This window comes from Anopheles arabiensis, chromosome X, assembly GCF_016920715.1.
Source record: "Anopheles arabiensis isolate DONGOLA chromosome X, AaraD3, whole genome shotgun sequence".
NCBI lineage: Eukaryota > Metazoa > Arthropoda > Insecta > Diptera > Culicidae > Anopheles > Anopheles arabiensis.
The window spans coordinates 15,841,598-15,863,224 of NC_053519.1; the positions used below are offsets into that span (position 1 = coordinate 15,841,598).

The window sequence follows — 21,627 nt, forward strand, 5'->3', positions numbered from 1 at the left end:
AGATTTTGATAATTATTTATCAAATTATGTTGCTATATAATTATATAATTATGTAGCTGTGCCTCTTATTCATGTAAAAAAAGATGATATTATACAGTAAAACAATATACTATTATAAATGTTTTTGAGATGAATTTTTATTGATTATTTTTTTAAAAGATTAATGAACTTTTTTATTCCCATATTTTTAATAAGGACGTCAATTATCAATTTGCCCATCCAAGACAATTAAAACAGGCGTTCAACAAAAATGCTGCTTGGGTTTGAGAAAAATAGGCGTTACGCGTAACGCTAACGTAATGTAGAAGGCATCATCCATCAACCGATTGCATACATTCGGGCTGTGCAGGAACTGTACACTATTCAAATGGATTGCATTGCGCAATTAGTAGCTGAACCTGTAAAAGCTCATCATGCAACAGGCAAAACTTTTTATGACGAAATTTCTCTTGTGAATAAGCACCGCTTAAGACGTTCGCTTAATCCTTCCGGTGTGACAGGAAAGAAAGCAAAAAAGAAGAAGATGAAGAAAGAGGAAACACTGAGATGGAAACTAGATCTAACACACACACACGCACACAATCAAACTTGGAAGTGAACACGCTTGAAATAAGCTTAATTAAAGTGGATAATAAAAACTACAAATCCGCCTTCCGGGTTCCACCCGATGCTCGGAACGACCCGGGCGCCACAGGCGCGCAAGGCAATATAAAATTCTGCTGACCGGCTAGCTGTGTGTGTGAGTGTGGCCACGCGATACACAGCCCGGAATGCGCATCTTTTGCTGTGCTTGCATGCAGCAGCAGCAGCAGCCCAGTTTATCGTTTCCCTAGCACTTGGACGCTGCTCGCTCCGTACCATTTTAGTGCCACTTACCTTGCCGCACTGCTTGCACTTGCCCTTCTCGGTGCGCCGGTGCACCCAGTGGTGTGTGGTTTTCGTCTGCTCGCGGTACTGGCGCACGCCCACGTCCCGGAATGTCGGTTTGCACTGCAGATGGCTGCGCTCCATCAGGACCGAGATGCAGCTGGCGTGCGCGATGATCTTGCACGCGGCACACTTCATCCGTGGTCCATGCTTCTGTCGGGAAAGGTGGGCGTTGAGGGGGAATGTACGGGAAGGATAGGGAAGAAAAAGAGAATAAGAAAAGAGAGAGAGAGATCATAAGTATAAGACATAAAATCAAGCTGTGCACAAGAGGAGCGCCCAAAAACCAGAACACAAGAGCAGCTGGAAGCTGGCGCACGGGTTAAGTGCTTGCAACCGGTTCCCTTCGGGTTTTATAGCTCCCGGCCGTGAATTGCCGTGATGTAAAACAAAAGCTTTATCGCGGTTAAATTTTGCCCCCTTTTCCGAAAAAAAACCCAAAAAAAAGCCCCCGAAACGGAAACATTCGCGTAAAACATTTAGCCCTTCCTCCGCGCGGTGTTCGGGATGTTGGGACACGGATGTTTGTTTTACTATCTTCTAGCTGCACTTTTATTTGCCATCGCTTTGATTTCATTTGCACCGTGGCAATGTGTGATTAGGAGGGAGAGTCAATCAAAAGCGTGGTAAATAAAAATCCTCGACAATGCACATTTTACCGGTCGCTGTCTGTCGCTGCTTCGCTGCACTTTACTGCTGATGATTTTCCACTTGCCACTCAAGTTTATCGCCCGACGCGAGGAACTCCTCGTCCTGCGTTGGCGAATTTCGAGAAGCGCAATAAAACGCACATACACACGCACACACACACACACACACGCACGAAAGGGCAGATCTGGTGGCTGGTAAGTGGTGTGTTTATTGCGAAAACCGGTAAGCGACCGGGCCGACCCCAAGGTAAGCGACATCCGAGACACTGCGCGTGACGCAATTATCCTAGCCAAGCCTTGCCAAGGGTCTTCCTCCCTTTTCCTGGGTCGTAAAAAATGCGCTTCCCCCGATCGCAGAACCACAACCGTACCGAGAGCGCCTTTGCCGTGTGCAGTGTGCAGTGAAGCGTGGCCGGACATTTGCATTTTCCCTGCATTTGCGTGCCGAGGACGAACAAATCATCGTTAAATTTTCCTTGTTTTTTTTTGGGGTGCTATTTCTTTAGAATGATAAGCAAACACTCTCACTCGTTTTGAAGGGGAGGGAGGCCGTCATGTGGGATAATCTTGGCCAGCAAGTTGCAGCGCGCAAACGTGGCGAACGTTCAAGGGGCGACAGCGATTGCCCATAAAGTTAACGAACACAAATTTCCTCTGAAATTGAACAGGTTTGTGCACACAGGTTTAGAACATTTGTATAACGAATGTATTTCCCTTATTCTTTAGATCATAAGCTAGCAGTTGCATTTAAATTATAATAAATCTAGATAACCAAAGGAAAGCCAAAAGAACTTGTTTTGTCGAATAATACATTATTTTATCGTTTTACACTTATAAAAGCCTTTTTGTTAATACAGTGCTGCCATCTGTATGGTCGAATGTAAACTCGGCTTTCTTGAAGTCTGTGCTCTAGGCAATACCAATGCAAGTACACCAACAATCTCTCATTTTCTACGAAACTGGGAGGTTTTTCATTCAGTTTTGTTCAATTGTTCTGAATTTACTGGAATGCTCTGCTTGTACTGGCAAGGTGGAAGGTGTTGATGGATCGAAGTGAATCGATAGTTGCCAACTTCTTGGATCTAAAACGGGCATTTGTAATAATACTAAGACCGTACTTGTTATCAACCCTTAAGCATTTTGATATTGTGGAGAGGCAGCTGAACTGGTTTGAAATCTATTCAACAGGCAGAACCCAGGGAACATTTTTTGTAACCAGTGTATCAGAGCCTACAGAATACCCGCCATTGGAGATTCGCAATGAAGTGTTCTTGGATCAATATTTTGTTCATCATGCTAACTTCAATGATATGACATAGATTTAGAAGTCTTGTGAGATCATGTTTTGTTTTCGCATTTCGCATAAAGACAGCAAGTAAGCCACAGTCTCTGCTCTGGATGGGTAGCTTAGGTTTAAAAAGCTGGTATTAATCGTTAGGAAGACTCGTTACAGGGTAATCACAGGTGGAAAATATCGAAATCGCCCGTCAGGTAGAAGGGTAAGTAAACAGGCCAAGAATCTTGATGCCTCAATAAGAACCTCAACATGTCACTAATTTCACCACATTTTTTAGTTTTGCTCGTCTATTCTTCTGCTTCTTGGCAATACAGGACAATGGCCATTCAACGGCTTCATAGGTTGCAAAACCGTATTATGATGTTAGTCCTTCAATCGGATATCGTTATAGCAGAGGTTTGTGTATCAGACCATGATCCTTACATTTAAACTTTTAGGAGATCTTTTCCCTAAATATCTTCAGGTAAAAATAATAGTTGCAGAGCATATGAGCCCAGGGTGCCTATCTTTGTTTTTCCTAAGTGCCAGAAATTCTTGATTCTTCAAGGGGATTTAATGGTACAACAGATTACCCGAAAAAATCATGAATGCGAGTAGCTCGCCAGACTTCAAACGTGGTACGCCCACTAATGCTCTAATTCTAATGGTAGGAGGTCACAACGAGATTCACTCACTGATGATTGTAAAAGGTCAATTCCTGACACATTAGGTTCTCCTGCATTAGAAGTTCGTGCCGTGGAAACAACCGTTTGTACGTTTGTAGAGATCAACTAGTTGGTTCTATGGTTGGTTTTGAATCTATGTACATGATGCTAGTGTGTACCATGGAGTTAGAGCCGTTTTGCCTTGATGGAGCTATGTTGGACGTCTTGGAGGTGTATATGACTCGGTAGATTCTTTTACACATCGTCAGATACCATCACACGGTCGTAAATTCAAACTACCTCAGAGTAATATTATCGCATGTTTTGGGATAAGATGTGGGACTTATCATCATAATCATTTCTACAGTAGCGCCCTCTAGATGTCCCAAGCAAGTGAGCAACGCTTTTGGGGTTTGAGGCAACCACAATTGATTGACTGTTTCTGAATCATTTGCTTGAAATCTGATATGAGGGCACCATAAAAAAAAACAAACCAAAAATCGAAAAACAGTCAATGAAACGTGCGAAAAAGAAATGTCCCACCAAACCCAGTACGACCGCAATGAATAAACATGCGAGCTTCCGAACGTCCCCCCACTGCGGCCAATTTGTGGAGCAGCCCCGCAGGGGGCGCCGGGCTCTCTCATGCATAATCATCTGCGTGCGATTGATCGCGAAAACATTGAGCATCTCCTGTCTCCGTCCCCGGTTCCATGTGCTCATGTTTCTGCATTGGGAATTTGCATTTACATGACGAGCTTCCCCCTCCGTCCCCATCCCTCTCATACCATTTTGTTTAGTGTCTGTTATTCACCTTCCCGGCGATGGCTTCGTCAGCTCCAATCTGGGCCGGCTGAGCTCCCTTGGAACCAATTATGATGCTTATTACTCTACCGCAACCCCACCTCCCGCTGCCCCCTTTGCCTTGTTTACTAGTTGGGTTGCCCAAATTTTGGAGCCTGGCCTCAACCTCCGCCGCGGTTCGCGTCATCACAGTTATTATTGACTGCTGGAAGCACTACAGACAGGCGAGAACCAGTGTGCCTGTGGGTGTTTGCGTTTGGTGCATTAACATATTTGCATCTGATTTTTTTCCCCCACACAGACCCCATCTTCACCCATATCACGCGGGTGCGTTAAAATGCATTGGCTGTTTTTCACTGTGCTGTTATTTCAACGTTCTATCACCTTTTCCCGGGAAAACCGGGCCAAACGTTATTACAAACACCAACGCCACTTTTCCATTTCCCAAAAGGGTGTATCAAATAGCTTCCCACCCACCAGCTCCGGTTCCGCTGAAAACTGAATGCGTAATTCGTTTGCATCAACAACAAAGAACAAAAAAAAGTTACCCACCGTCCCGCGGTTGCTATCGATGTTTTCATCGGCCAACGACCGAAATGTTAGCGCACAGGCAACACAACGCCCACGGCACACAAACACGTGCACAAAGTGCAATCGAAATGCCAAATCGAAGCAACTGCACGCATTTGCTGCAGTGTAAATCATGCCTAATGCGCTAATTATATGGGCCCCGATACTGTCCGGCTGTTTGGATGGATTTATTCAATTGTACCGTTGAGCAGTCTTGCCCGGGCATTCAATATTCTTCAATTAAAATCGCAATATTGTGCACCCAAGCCCCGGGTGTCGGTTTACTTGTGCCCTTTACCCAACGCCAGCTCTTCATTTGCTAAATCGTGCACTGTTTGTGTGTCAGGGTGTAAGCGATTTGTGTTAACATAATTTCTAGCTCCAATTATGGCGCGTTGGCAGCAAAATTTGAGCCGCATGTTACTGCCACCTCTAGGGGGAGAGCTATGCAAACGGGTTCGAATATTGAATGACTAGTTATAATTGCACGCTAAAAACAATAATAGCCAAAATCCATGCATCACAGTGCATGTACTATTCATTTTGAAAATGCTGTACATATCTTGATGAGATGCGGCTTCAAAACCCCGGTGAGACAACGATGGCGATAGAGCGTTGATGTGTTGAAAATCATACTGAAGAAATTAAAAATTATTAATAAAAAAAAAATTAATAAATCAGACAAGCATGTGGATTAAGATTTTGCACGCGGTGAATAAAAACATTAACATTAGAAAATGGCATAGAAAACCCTGTATTGCCATCGAAACGCAATTCAAATAACGAACTGATGGAGAGACATAAAACCGAAAACCAAACCCATACCGGTCTTGAAACCAATACATTACCCATTCTGGTAAGAAATTAATCATGCCGACCCCATGCCGGTCCTGGATCTGATACTGAACCTATACCGGTCCAGGAACCGATACTATACCCATACCGGTCCTGGAACTCATCATGAATCCACACCAATCCTTGAAGTGATGCTGAACTCATACCAGTTCTAGAACCGGTCAAGAACCCACACCGGTCCTGGAAGTGATCATAAATCCACATCGATCCTGGAACTGGTAATGATTCCGAACCAGTTCTTGAGCTGATGCTGAGCTCATACCGATCCTGGAACCGGGCATGAATCCATACCGGTCTTGGTACCGAGTATGATCCCCTACGGGTCCTTGAACCTGTCATGAACCGATACTGGTCCTGGAACTGATCATGAACCCACATCGATCCTGAAACCGAACATGATCCGATACCGATATTGGAACTGGTCATGTACTCATGTACCGGTCCTGGAACTAAACATGAACCTATACCAGTCATGGAACTGATCCTGATTCCAAACCGGTCCTTGAACTGATGCTGAACTCATACCAGTCCTGGAACTGATCATGAACTCACATCTAAGCTGTAACCGATCATGATCTCATACCGGTCATGGAATTGTCCATGAACCCATATCGATCCAAGATACGATCATGATCTCATACCAGTATTGGAACTGGTCACAAACTCATACTGGTCCAGGAACTGGTCATCTACTCATACCGGTCCTGAAACTGACCATGAACCCACATCGTTCCTGGAACCGATCATGTCCCCATACCAGTCCTGGAACTGATGCTGAACTCATATCAGCCCTGAAATTGCTCGGACCTGTTCCGGATATGGAACAAAACTTGAACCAGGTCCGGCAATGGCTTCGATACTGTTCCATTTCCGATCGAATAACTGATTCTGTTGGTCGACAAACCATTACCCGACAGTACTTTAGCAGCGTAGGAGTTTTAGAAGAATTTGTATAGTGATAAATACCATCACTAAGCTACACTAAGCGCCTAAAGCTATGCAATTTAGTCACTGCTTTTTTCAAAACGAATCCACAGCACAGCGCCAGTGTGAAGGTCATACGCAATATGTTGCTTAACAATCTTCTTTTCCCTTATTTTGGCCAAGCAACGGCCAAATTTTTTTAATTTATCTTTTGTTTTTTGTTGCTGGTCAAATGAACCTTACCGTGCACTCGTTGTCGCCGACGCAGCAGCAATCGCCCGAAACGGATGTTGGCACCCAGAGATGGTCACCGGAAACGGCATTTTCACTCCAGTCCGGAGTGCAGCGTATCTGACGTCCGTGCGGGTCGCCTCTGAAATTGGGAAGAGGAAAGAAAGACGCAGAGCAAAAGGGCATTAATGCACGGCAGACAAACAAAAACATCTAACGTAGGATCCATGCGTGTATAGAATGTGTTTGTGTGTGATGTGACACCATTCTCCCATCCGCGCACCGGTACCTTCTTCTCATGCGCAGCGCCACCAGCGAACGGTCCCGGACGCGGAACGCCCGACGCCGGCCGGGCCACGAGCTGCCCAGCCCGTACGCACCCTCGCCCACCGGCCACGGTTTGGCGTACCGACCGCCGGCAGAGATTTTCCGCACCGCCAGCCCACCTGCTGCCACCGACCGGCGCCGGTACCGGCCGCCGGCCGCACCACCGGGCGCCCCGAACGTACCGAACGAGCAGCGGCGCCCGGGATAGCTGGCGCTCCGGCCGTACGTCGGTGGACAGTGGCTGCGCCGCCTAGCCCGGACCGTCCCGCCGGGCCACCCGCAGCAGCAGCCGCACCGCGACGACATCCGGGCAAGCCGATCGCGCGTACGGTGCAGCAGCCGGCCAAGCTGTCGCTGCGGGCGGACGCGCGCTCGGCTGAGATGTGCAACGCGCGCCACGCACGCCATACACAGCAGGGAGGCGGTTGATTGCAGCACCATGTTTATGTTGTTTTTTTTTTATTATTGGGATGAGATTTGACGTCACAAGCTAGACGGTTTCGCTCTCACGCACACGCACACACAGGGCACATTAGGCATTATTCACATCGTATTTGCCTCTGCTAGAAGGTTTCAAGGGATATTCTTTTTTTCACACACATACACACACCAGGACGATTTTCGATGGTAAACGGCTCAGCCTGACGGTTTCATAATTAACGATCAATTTGAAGCTCTACAATTACACACACACACATTTACAACTGTATCATTGAAAGCAAAGGGCTCTAGGCAGTATTAATTTATTTATTGTTGGACCAAATGCGTGCGCCGTAAAGTATGCAATTGATCTGCGCATCCGTACGCCGTAGTATAAAGCATTACTAATGAGCTTATAATTGGATTAGGTCCAGCATCAGCTCAAAATGGAACATTATGAATCAATCAGCACGAACCTTAATGTACGAACCTAAACGAATCTTAGGCACGAACACACATACACACACCCACGTAGCTGGCCTACATGTAGAAGACAAAAGCGGCCGCAAACAAGTTCTCGCTTTTGCGGTGACTAATAAAATTGAAGCCCCAAAATGGAGAGCCAGCTGGGGATGGGTGGGATCGGGTGACCCGAATACACCCGCAACCCTAAAAGAACCTCATGCACAGCCACACACATAATTTGATACATTCATATTTTATGAAAAAATGTGTCGAAACTTTATAATTTCGATCGAATTGTATGTTTCTATCATTCATTGAAACCATGTTTTTTTTTGTGTCGTGCAGTTGTGGAAAGATCGATTAAGACGGACACCGGATAAGGAGAAAGATAGACACTAAGCAGCCGTCAAAGAGCCACTTCTAACACATCATCGCAGATGAAGAATCTAAGGCATTATTGAAACTTCGGGCAGTAACAGCTGACGTTACTTCAGCGTAGAACAAAACACGAAGAAAAATTTAAGACTTTGTGGTAGGAAATTACTTAATTTCACGGCTCCTGCAAGTATGGTGGACTTGCAAATAGTTCCAAACCCAAACTCATCTTTTGGATATTTGGTTTCCCAAAGAATCTCTTATCTAGTCCTGAATTATATCATATCAATGCCTCTTCTTCTTGCTGATCAAAGTGCAAGTGGGCAAGATATTGGGTTTCGTGAAGTGTCTCCTAAGCGTCTTCCAATTATCCTTACTTAAGGCATTTGGAGACATCTCTTCATGATCAATAGACATCAGAAGTAATATAAATCAAAACATGCGAAGTCTACCTATGTCTCTAGCACAGAGTGTCCAAATCTCCTGCTTTGGTGTCAGGATGTTTAAACCACTAAAAAACAATGCTTTTTTTGCTTTCATTGCCGTTCTTTCACCAGCTTTTAGCTTGATAATCACTGCAACTCATTCATTTAGCAAAAACTACCAAAAATATGAACGATTGAAGTTGTATTCAAATTAGATTCCCAAACAATTTTGTAGATATTATTATCGAAACTTTCAATTTGGATGCTACATTGTGGAAATATTCAATAATTGTTTTGATCGTGTATTTATATGAAGACTCCATCATTCCTGCAGTTTCCGTCTTGACCTACATCTTCCCCTACACATCTTACCGCGAATCTCACCAAAATGCACCCATTATTGTGTGCGGCATAAACAAAGCCACACATAAAATTATGAAATTCTGAACTGTGGTATAGGGGTGGAAAAGTTACTAGATGCGGCAGATACGGTTGCCGCAGAACGGAAAACCGCCAGCAAGCTAAGTCCTGCAATGGCTGCAAAACGCCAAGCGGTTGGCGCGATGAGCGCGAGTGATAAATATTCCTGATGGGAGCACCGTCAAGTCAAAATAGTACGTGCGTGGGCCACAGCGCGCCTAGCCGTAAATGTATCAGCTAATTCGCCTAAGGTTTTCCCCTCCTGCCACGGCAACCGAAGCGTGCGGCTGTTGTTTGTCGGAAAGTTTGAATCATTTTTTGGCAAACACACACACACACACACACACACACGGCAGCATCACGTATCCGAAACCGGCCCAGGCTTTCATCGAAATTGTTTTCCACCACGCGGAACCGCAGCTTGTTTGCGCTGGTTCCGGCAACCTGGTTTAACTGGCAGTGGCAGTAATAGTGTATTTATTTTGCTCGACTGTTTTGCAACATTCAACCTGTGGCCGGTGCAGGAGCGCTCGGTGTACCGGAGCGCAAACCTGGCAGCTGCTCGGATGCAAACACTGGGGCCTTTCTCCGCACCGAGCTTAAGTTTAAAAAAAAAGTGATCGCTTTGCACACTGCGGACACAACAACTAACCCGCGAACGCGAACACGAAAACTTTGACGACGTTTCAACCGATGACAACAGACGGCCGGCAGTGACTGTCACTGTGACGCTGTGCCACAGGTAAAATGGTTGATGGAGATTTCACACACTGTGCGCGGATGTGGCTTGTTTATTGACATGTAGTTTTGCACTGCCGTGGTGGATTCGAAGGGTCGGGGACTGCCAGACCTTTCCGGGCGAATGCCATTGGCCATTGGCATTGCATTCGGGGGGCTTCTACCTTTCCTCCGCGCAATGGAGGTAAATATGACAGAGCTTCATTCACGCGGCCCGAATGCGTGCCGCGTGCTTATCTTATCTCCGCTTATTGCTGTGCCAGAGCGAGGTTTGTGTGGGGGAACAATACAGGCAACAATGAACCGGAACACACACACACAGAGCTTGCCCCGTGGCTTTGGGTGAACTGCATTTACATGATATCTAAACGCCACATGCTCGGGGTTTATTTTTGTTTTCTTTTTTTTTCTGAGGCTCAATTTGCTTTCCTTACTGTAACTGCTACAGGGTGCTTCCTCACAACCAACAAAATAGCATAATAGTTTTCTGTACAATCAATTAAATGAAAATGTTGATCAATTTATTGTGCAGGAAAACACTAGCAAATATGCAGCTGATTAGATTGATGTGAGAGAATTGTTCTTACTGAAACAGATTTTACTCCATTATTTATGTTTGATTTTCAAGCTCATTAAAAGCTCCATCATCCACAGACATTAGAACTGAAAATCTATTAAATCCAAATCTATTAAATTTTGTCCAACATTCTGTACGAAACACCCTTTAGTTTATATGGCGTCTTGCCTGAGACCGTGGATAAGCGATTGAAAATCATTTACACCTCTCTCTTCTTCTGGGAGTTTTTGTGACAACGACAACCACAGGATTGATCATATGTATGCTAAAAACAGTGCGCTTCATTTGAGCATCTACACGACTCTACTTTTACACCGGATGAGAATCGATATACGGCCTTCGTAAGGTGCCGAGTGCGTCTATTCATTCGACCACCAAACCACTCTAGACAAGCGCCGCTTGTAGCCAATAATGTTTAAAGCTGTAAGAGTGTCGTCGTGTTTGAACCACTTGATGGAAGCTGTCCACACCGTTTTGGATAACAAAAACAGTGAGCTGGATTGACAAAGAAACGTGAATAATACACTGCTGCACTGATTCACTAGGTCAGCTCCGAAACCAATTCAATTGAACTCAACTGTTCGCGAATAGCCGCACAGCGTCCGCACTGAACTAGCGGACCAGAGATCGCACACGTCTACCGTCAACCGGTCAACATCAGGACCGATCTCCAAACCGGGAGGGCACGCTGTCAATTAAAAATGGACGATTGTTTTCCCAATCGACGCGCGCGCGGCACCGATTAAGCTTGACAAATAAGCATCTTGCGTTGCCCCTTTTTTTACGTGCCGTGCTGCGTTGCCTGATTCGCTTCCGACCGCACCCATTCAAACAACCGCAAACCGTTGGGCAAGTGGAGCTTGTACAAACAAACAATCACGGCTCAGTGTATGGCACAAATGGCATGCGAAAGCCGGTCGACAGACACACAGAAAATCCCTCTACAGTAGGTATAACACGCGGCGAAAGATGCCAACACCGGCCGACGGTGAGGATCGTACTGCTCGCTGTGACAGTGCGGTGACACACACCCAGCGGAACCTCTCAGTGACACACACACACACACACACACACACGCACACGGAGAGCGTCCACACACGTTCAATGATCTTGTGCGCTGCGGAGAAACGATCTCTCGAGTTTATTGTTCCCGCGCAGCTCCAGTCGGTCCGTCGGTGGGTCTCGCACGCGTGTGACGCAATTGGTTGCAATTCGAGCAGCAAGCACCGAAGGAAGGCACACACAAGCACAAAGCTGTGTACCATCGGGCACTCACAGACTCACAGCGATCTCCTGTAGTAGATAGATGTGCGGCAGCTTTATCGCCAGCATTGCGCCAATTTGGTGTGCGCCACCGGCTTGTGCAAATAATTAAGATAAATTAATTCAAGGTGAGCGCGTATTGCCAAATACCGAGACCATCGGTTGGATGACATCAGCCAAAGATATCGTGATGCGGGCACCGGCTGGATTTAGTTTTGCTAGCTTTTGTGTTTACTGCCATAACTAGTAGACCCAGTATGTCTCAGACTCTTACAGCTCCTCAAATGTGTTCTAAACTCTTCATTAATACACAACCATTTAACTGCTCCGAAGTTCTCCTTCACACATTTAACCCTCTAATGACAATGTCGAACAGTAGGAGTAGGAGATCTTTTAGATTGGCAGGAAAAAATGACTCAAAGAATCGGTGTAAGATGTTGTTGTCACAAGATTGAGTGTATTAAGATTATTGAGTTTATGTAGCTTTACAGATACATAAACTCAATAACCCAATGTTGTGACAACTCTGAAAAAAAGTTTCCTCGCAAAACCCTAATGAAACCTAATGGGTTATAACCCTAATGGGTTATTGAGTTTATGTAGCTTTACAGATACATAAACTCAATAACCCAATGTTGTGACAACTCTGAAAAAAAGTTTCCTCGCAAAACCCTAATGAAACCAGCAGTTCCAGCTTGAGCTATTCTACATCTGGTGACGAGGTTATGAGCTCGAAAGGGTTTAGTTGCTATCCTACGGCATCAATGTAGTCCCTGCACTGTTCAGTGTAGAGAACTGTATACAAATTCGGTTTGGAATAGTTACCGGAAGTTTGGCGTTTCGATCTCGCCACTCTTGACCGAATAAGGACCTACACAGCCTCTACCAGTACCTACTGATGTCTCTACTAGAACCTACTGATGCCTTTCTGGAGTTAAGTGGAATAGCAATTGCACTAATTGTAGTAGAACATCTCGCACCGAGCACCAAACTGTGCTGGCATGAGTTAAAGCGGTAGTGCCTAATATCTCGACATCATCTCTGGTTTTGAAGTAGACGCTTGAAAAGCTTTTGAAGCGACAAACAACATTCATGCAACTTCAGCACTGCTCGAGGCTGCAAGTTATCACCATTTCTGTGCCTGTGCCGCCCAAAAAGGGAAACAAAATCTCCCCGATCGTTATAGTGCTATCGGAGAGAGAGAGAGAGAGAAAATAAAACAGTTACAAAAATTAGGGTATTGAATGTTTTACAAAAAAAACCTTCCCCACTTCTGTTTCAGCCAGGGATAAGTGTCCTTCGGCAACAAACACTTCGCCCAAAATATGTCCCAAGAGGAAGGCAGTAAAAAAATTGTCAAATATCTGGCAGATATCCGGGCAAAACATACCATTAGACCTTTCCTTACCCTCTCACCCACTGCCCAGAACGACCCATCAGCACACGAAACGGATCAGCACTCCGGTCGGATTCTTCTCGCTGCGTACGTGAGAAAATTTCCTGATTAGCGAAGACATTGCGCTAGCCGGTGCTCTTTCCGCATGGGCTTTGACGTCGAGTCCTTTGCACGCGCCACCTACACCTACATCTTTTGATCCTTCCTTGGAATGTTGCCGTCCCACACACTCACACACACTCACACACACACACACACTCACACACACACACACACACACACACACACACACACACACACACACACACACACACACACACACACACACACACACACACACACACACACACACACACACACAAGTACTGTGTACCGTTTGTTTCTCTCAGGGGAAGTTTCCCCCCCCCTTCGGAACCCTTTCCGCCCTTTCCAGGGTGACTGTTCGCTCCAACATTCGCCCTTCTTTGCACACAGAAATATGCGCACGAGCTTGTATAAAATAAAATTTACCGCGCGCGTGAGTGTCTGTAAGTTCTACTCTGTTTAGAAAATATTACATTAGCACCGGCACACTGTGCCATACCCATGCACTGTACAGGTACGTGTTGATGCTTACGCCCCTGCTGACGTCTGGGCTGGGCAGGCCGAACGCAATTAAGCATAGGAGCGCACTTCAGCCTCAGCTCGCTCTGCTCGGCAACTTTCTTCGCGAGCTCTTGAACTTCCGGCGGCCTTCCATCTTGACCGTGCGAGCATTCGCATGTTGCCTCACGCCCGTCCCCAGCAGTCCCCCGTTTTATGGTACAGAGTTACGGCAGCTAGCGAGAGGCACCCGCACCTAAGTAATAGGAGGAGCGCTCGCTAATTAAAGCGAGAAACTAACAGATACCATTCCCGGCCAGGTTCCAAGTTCCACTGCCGTTGTCGGTGTCGTTTGCGAGCAGCGTAGAGCCGTGCTAAGAAAGCTGCACCAGAAAGACCCCGGCAGTAATCTGAAATAAGCATGCACACACACATACACGCACTCGCCACCCTTAACACAGGAGAGGAGCACGAAACACACATTTTTAATTCAAGCTGATGAATAGTTAATTGCAATCGTAGACCTTCGCTGCTCACATACCAACACACACAACAAACCTGACGGAGCTCGCTCGCGTTGTTTCGCCTGCTATCAACTGCTGTGCTCCTCGGCCCCTGTACGACCTGGCCAAACAGCACACACACACACATTCGCAGTCCAGGCCGATTCTAAAATGGCGGCCACACATCCGGGCCGTTAAAGCGGAAAATCCAGAACGCATTTTGGATGTCAGGCAGTTCCCAGACATCGCGGGATACTTGTTACTTGTCCGGAGACGGGACATGCGGTGGAGAGGGAACGGTATTGGTTTAAACTTCCTTCCAAGTTACCAAACACCGCAATGGTTTCGTTTTGTTAAATGGAAAATGTTGAAAAAACATGCCCAGAGGTTAACTTCTCGGTGGACTTCTCGGTCAAACGCCTGAAGGCGTGTTTTATTTTTAACATCTACTGCCACTGCCAATTTGTTTCCTTGTTTGTGTTCCAAAATTACCTGAAGTAATGGTAATTTGTTTTTTACAGAATTACAATAAGTTTTATAATCTTTATTAGCACCAAAAGGTATCTAGTTCCTATTCTATTATTGATTTTTAAGGGTTAGTAAGCCAAAAACACAACATTATTTAATCACCTTCATTGCTTGCACGAAAACAAGCAATGGAGCTTCAATTTCATGTTAAAATTTCACCCAACAAGTGCCAAACCTCAAATGAAAGACGTTACAAAATGCTTCTGAGCAATGACATTTCATCAATCCAAATTATACATTAACAGGGGTTTCCGAGTTTCTTGCGGATGCCGATCCGACGGAAAGCTGTCTGACAGAAACAGGTCTCCGTTTGAATCACGTAATGCAAAAGTTTCGCCAAATCGAGATGTCAAACACGCATCATAATACCAAATCTACAGTTTTGACACTGTTTCTCAATCGGTCGAGTCACATAATTGCCCTTATAGATGTAGAAAAGTGCTGTGCGCTGTATTTCGCGGATTTTATGCCGATTGTTGAACTGTTTGCTAAAAGTAAGTAAAATTTATAACTCCAAGATAAATTTTTCAGATCATTCGCATGATTTTTAACACCTCACAAGCTGAGCTGAGTTTGACAGTTCCTTGGGGCGCGTTGAAAATCATAAAGAAGAACTGAAAATGTACTGCGATGCAAATTCAGCAAGAATCGAAGTCGACTATTATTGAAATACTTTAGACAGTGTACAACATGCGGGTTGACGTAACATGTGGACAGTTGCTTATTGGACTTGATAATCCTTTAATGCTGTTCACATTGGAGAGTGACTTGGAAATCCGCTGTATGAAGATTAAATTGCATAGCAATTCAATCTTATGGTAGTGGTTTAACATATTAAACAAGCTTCTCAGCTATATGCCAATGATGTTCAGGTTTGCAGGTTACCTTAACTACCACCACAAAAACTACTATTAAGGGTACGACAAGTATAAAGCTTGTTTTTGAAAATAAAACACATCGAAACATCATCCATTAGCAATATGTTGACAGAAGCAAACATTTCACTTCTTGGCCCATTAAGCAATCTGCGCTTACAAAAAATGCACCACTAGATTTACATTTGGCCTGTTTAAACTAATAACGAACACATATTCTGCACAGAAGGTCCATAAAAATAACCTTGCTAGGAGCAAACTTTAAGGCGTCAGTTTTACATACACTTTTACATAGTTTAGCGCGCCCGAAGTATGCAATCCACTCGACAAAAGTAGCTTCTTTTTCGTTGGTTTCCAAAACCCAAGCCTCAAAAACCTTCCCAAAAGCTGTCCAATCGATCGAAACCCCGGTTCGAACCAATAACAATGTATCACAGTTGACGTGTTGGCCGCGGCAGCACGTCTTCGAAAACAAAACCGATTATGGGAAACGTTTATCGGTCTACCATTCGCGCTGACTGTTTTGGCAGGGTCACACACACAGGCACGCACGTACACGTTCGCAAGGCGCGTCAATTTTGAATCGACAGCTCGCCAGCGAAGGACGCGCCAACATTTACCGTAGCGTCATTGTTTCGCCCACTTAGTTTGGTCCGATCGTTTTTGTGCTTTTGTTTTTTGGCTAGAGAAAGCTGTACCTCTCAACAGCTTCCTCCTCCAAGGGCCATTTCCCAGTGCAATATAATCGTAAAGAGGGTGGCGATTCGTGTGGTTCGATTCGTTGCCTTTTCTTTCAATGTCTGCTGCCAGTGCTCGCCGACGATGGCCTTCACGTGGCAATTACTTTTGACATTCTAAAGAAACATTCGTCTGCAAGTTCACACACACACACACATTCGTTCGTTTTGCTCGAAAAGCGTGCAATTTTGAGCTGTTCTCGCCCACGCCACACCATTGGAAGTGATTGGTGGCCCCGAGGCAAACGAAAAGCCTCATCCCTTTGGCCCGTCAACCAGTTACGGCAGAGAACAAACTTCCCGAACACCGGCCGTCCTTTTTGCGTCCATCTGTGCTGTTCGCGTTGTGTGACGGCAGCAGCAACAACAACAACAACAACAACAACAATAACAGCAAAATCTTGTCCATAATATTGGATATTCTTGAACCCACTTGCGCGCTCCTTTTTTCTTTCTAAATTTCTGTGACGCGTTGAACAACACACAGTCCAATCACTAACCGAGCAATGTCTCCAAGAAGTCAAACGCTTGATGGACGAACTCGTGTGACCGAGAAGGCGCCAAAGAGAAAAAGAGAGAGAGAGAGAGAGCGACTCAAGCCCCTAGCAAACCCTCCAGGAGCCAGCAACTCCGAAACGAGACGACGAAATCCATTACACACAACAACAACCCAGCAAACGACCGCCAGCGACACGAGCACACAAAGTTGAAGCGACCCGAGCCAAACACGAGCGACCGGGCGGGCGAGAAGCGCCGGCAGAAGGGTCAAACTTTTTCCTGACCCGAAGGCGCACCCCAAAATGACCTGCGAATCTAATCGAAAAACATAAAAGATCAAGCGTGCGGTGGCCCAAAGTTTAGGCGGAAGGAGGTGCCGTCCCATTTGTCACACCGAAGGAGGGGGGAAGTGAGGGGGTGCGTTAGCAACTTTCGCCGTTCTGCGACAGCGTCGGTGTCCCACGGGGGGAGTGAGCAGGAGCCAGCCAAACGCATTACAGTAAATTTTCCACCAGCGAAAGTTCTAGCCCGCCCGTAGCCGCCGCCATCGAGGGCCGTAGGTTGAACAAGATGCTCCATGACAACCTTCTTCCGTTAGCGTTTTGGGGACTGGCACGCACAGACAGCAGCGGCGCTTGAAGAAGCCGTTCGCATCCCGCCATGCAGAGGACGACTGCTGTGTGGTTTGGGGGGTTTAAATCAATCTTGTGCTCTTGAGGTGAACTCGGGCAACGGTGCGGGTTGCTATTCTTGCGGAAAACGAGCGGTATGCTCATCCATCATCACGAGTGCCTAGCACATCCGGCAGGTTGTACAGATGTACAAAAACTCAATTACCACAACTCCACTAACGTGCGAACTCTTGCATTGCAGGCTTTGGACGACTCTAGCGCGCTCCAAAGCAGAGAAGTAACATCAACAGCAACCAGTCCAGTAGATGCATGCTCGGGACCAACATCTAGCAAAGAGTTCAAGAGGTGTGCTACATGCTGCCTACAATTGGGACCGAGCACGTTTTTAGGACTCACGCCCGCATGGTGACTGCCCAAAAGCCGGAAAATCCAAAAGTCCTCTCCCGAGCACAACACCACTCATTGAACGGTTCCGACGGATCATCGCACAGTGGTCATTCGCGCAATTAAATTTGTTTTTCGATTGTTAGGATCAAACTAAGGCAAACTTAAACTATTCCAGCTGTAAGTCTGAAAGCGTAAGATGTATTGACGACCTAAGTCAAGAATTTAGAAATAAATAAGATTCTTTTTCAAATCGTGTAATTTCAAGAACAAAAAACTAAAGCCTTAAGTCACTGTCAACATTGAGCACATCCGCAAATATGCGTGAATTTGATAAATTATTAGGCGTTTCCTTTGCAATGATCAAAAATCAGTGACCCATTCATGAGCACCGAACGCAATCGTAACGTAATGAAATGAACGTGACGTAAGGATTGTAAACAATTGTACCTTTAGAGGCTGGTTTTGAATTTTCGAATGCTTGCGTTTGAATGTCTGATCTCCTTGTGTGAGTTGTGTCATTGTTGCATACCGAGCTTATCCGGCAGACCATGCGAAGAAGTGGTCTCTTGCTGGAATCACAGGGTCAAGTAATGGTTCAAGGATTTGGTGCTAGTGTCTGGAGGTATAGGAATATCTATGCAGTCAAAGGAGACTGATTCAAGCAGAATTCCAGCAGAGCTCTTTTTCCTCTTAAAACTCCTCATGTTGCACATACATAATCTGTCAAATAACAAACTAGAATGACTTGTTATTGAGGCAAAATAATTGTATCAGATCATTTATTTTGAACCGTGGGCAGATTGTTGCTTCAAAAACAACTTATATTTTCTTGTTTTGCATATTATTTTTTTTCTGTTTTCATCGGGACAGATAGTTTTTATGCATTACAACAATGGTGAATAAAATAAAAAATACTTTTTTATCCCGACATTTGTTTGAAAGTGCCCCACTATGCGTCGGTAGAATATCGATGATTTGTAGGGATTGGGCTCGAGCGGGCCAAATGATACGGAATGTTGTACAATTTGCATACCGGCAGGCGCTCATGCTCTATGCATTAGCAGTCCCGCTAGACAGATGGCGCTCCTATGACAGATAGGCTCCTCGTCATCGCCGCTGTCTGCAATCAGTTCCAAGGGAGACAGAGCGAGAGAGCGAGAGAAAGTTAACGAAGCGAAACTAATACAGTGAATCTATACCAGCGTGTAGAACCAGTATAATGACATTACTTTCTCAAAGCGACCGTTTTTGACGTTACACACACACACACGCGCGCGCGCGCGCGAACAAGCAAAAATCGAATATTCCAACGGCTGTGGAGGGGATGGGAGGGAAGAAGCGCAGCACACGTCACAAATTAAATGCAAATGTTTGCCCACTGTCGTGATTGTTTGATGAATGTGTCTGTCCGCGCTTTTCCCTCTTACGCTGTGTGTGTGTGCGTCTGTATGTGTGTCGCGTACGTATCTGTGCTTTTTCTTTTGTTATTTCTCCTCCCCCTACAACGACGCCACCCTTCCTGCTCCCCGGGGGCTGTTGTTGTTGCTACCGTCGTCGTCTAATTTTATGTATTAGCTTTTCATGACGGCGCTTCTATTGCGCCTCGCTGACACATTCACATACCCACACACACACACAAAAACAAGCACACACTCTTTCTTGTGCTTGTTTGTGTACCAAGAATTGGCAGCGGCGAAATGCGTGCCAGGATGTACCGGTGTATCGTACCGCAAAATCAACGCTCCATCATCGTAAACGTCGCAATGAATGTCATCTTCAGCGGAATCATAATTTGAGCCGCCTAACACCACCTGTCACCCTGCCCGGCCGGCCTAAAACCATGCTTTTCGTGTGGGTGCGTTGGTTTCCATGGGTTCATTGGGGCAGGAGATAACAACACAGAAATAAAAAGGGAAAACAAACAAACAAACAACTACAACGTCACCAGGTTGCGGTCCCTGTACTCGTCCACTGTAAACATAGCGCTCGTCGTCATCGGGAAGGATTCATTCCTTCCACCACCACTCTCTATCGCTTTCTCTTTTTCGCTCGTTTTCTCACTAGCTTCGCTTCGTTCTACCAGCGCGTTATCATTCAAATTGCCATCGGTATCGGTTTTCCATACCCCTGGCACATAGCTTTGCCGTCGGCAGGAAGGATTCTTTCTTTTATTTTTTTAGATTTTAACGATCGGAAACATTTCCCGAGCAAATGAGCAACACTTTCAGGCTGACAATACTAAAAGCAATCGTGGTACGAATGGTGAAATGTAGAAAGAGATTGTTCTGATTCTGTAGCAGCAGCCAGTCGATTAGTGATTGAAGACCGAAAGTGGTTTTACTGTATGTGCGTGAGTTAAATATACCTCCAACATAACCTGCATTTCTGCTTTCGTTTCCTGCTCGCAATTGCTTTGACAGTGATTTTATATTGAACCCATTCCTACCGAGTTGGCTGGGCCGGTTGGAGGAGGATGTTGTGAGGACATGACAGCGTCATTTCATTACATTACGCCACATCTGCCAGCATTTGTATTTTTGTTTTTTTTTTTTTTTTGCGGTGCCGCTCATAGAACGCACTTAGAAAATCGGCGAAGAAGGTAAGCAATCTAGTGGTGGGTAAAGTTGGCACAAATCTGAAATCGATTCCGCTCCGACTCCGAAAATTTCAGAACGACTCTGGAAGGTAGGTCTGTGCAGCATTACATGGAGTCGTTTGAAATTATTTGAAGCCTTCCAGAATCAACCAGAGTTATTCGGAGTCGGAGTCGTCCCGATTCATCCAGAGTCTTCCCAATACATTCGGAGTCATCTAGAGTCATTCGGAGTCACCCGGAGTCGTCCAGAGTCATCCGCAGTCATCCGAAGTCATTCGGAGTTGTCGGGAATCCGAGTTGTCCGGAATCACTCGAAATCGTCCGGGGCTATCCAAATTTGTCGGGAGTCATCAGGAGTCATCCAAAGTCAGACGGAGTCATTTGGAGTTGTCGGGAGTCCGAGTTGTCCGGAATGACTCGAAGTTGTCCGGGACTATCCGAATTTTTCATCCGGAGTCATCCAAAGTCAGACGGAGTCTTTTGGAGTCATCCGAAGACATCCAGAGTCCTTCCGAGTCATCCAAAGTTATCCGGAGTCAAAGTCGTCGTGAGTCTTCCGTATTTGTCAGGAATCATCCGGAGTCGTCCGGAGTTATCCTGATTCGTTCAGAGTCATCCAAAGTCATCCGGAGTTGTCACGAGTCGGAGTTGCCTGAATTCTTTTGGAGTCGTCCGGGGTTATCCGAATTCGTCCTTAGTCATCCAGAGTCGTTCAATGTCATCTGGAGATGCCTAAAGTCGTCTGGAGTCAGAGTTGTCCGGAAACGGAGTTGTCCGGAATTGGAGTTGTCGAAGTCTAGCGGAGACGGAGTCGTTTCGGAATCGACGACTCCGGACGACTCTGACCCCGGCTAACACTGAACGACTTCGGACGGCTCAGGACGACTCCGAACTACTCCGAACTACTCTGGACAACTCCGACTCCAGACGACTCCGGACGGCACCGGTAATGATAGGACTCCAAATAATCACACCACTAAG

The 21,627-nt window shown here is 45.8% G+C and overlaps 1 protein-coding gene across 5 annotated transcripts in view; it reads right to left on the reverse strand.

Moving 5' to 3' along the window:
* The window catches only part of LOC120905486 (diacylglycerol kinase zeta), a 120,651-nt gene that overhangs the window by 23,996 nt on the left and 75,028 nt on the right, over positions 1 to 21,627 (reverse strand). For 4 of the 5 annotated variants that reach the window (XM_040316302.1, XM_040316304.1, XM_040316306.1 and 1 more), the window contains exons 5-6: positions 6,915 to 7,044; positions 877 to 1,080 (exon numbers count right to left, since the gene is read on the reverse strand). In XM_040316302.1, coding sequence (XP_040172236.1) covers positions 877 to 1,080; positions 6,915 to 7,044 — 334 coding nt within the window. The remainder of the gene's footprint in view (positions 1 to 876; positions 1,081 to 6,914; positions 7,045 to 21,627) is intronic. The other variant, XM_040316303.1, reaches the window with a different exon arrangement.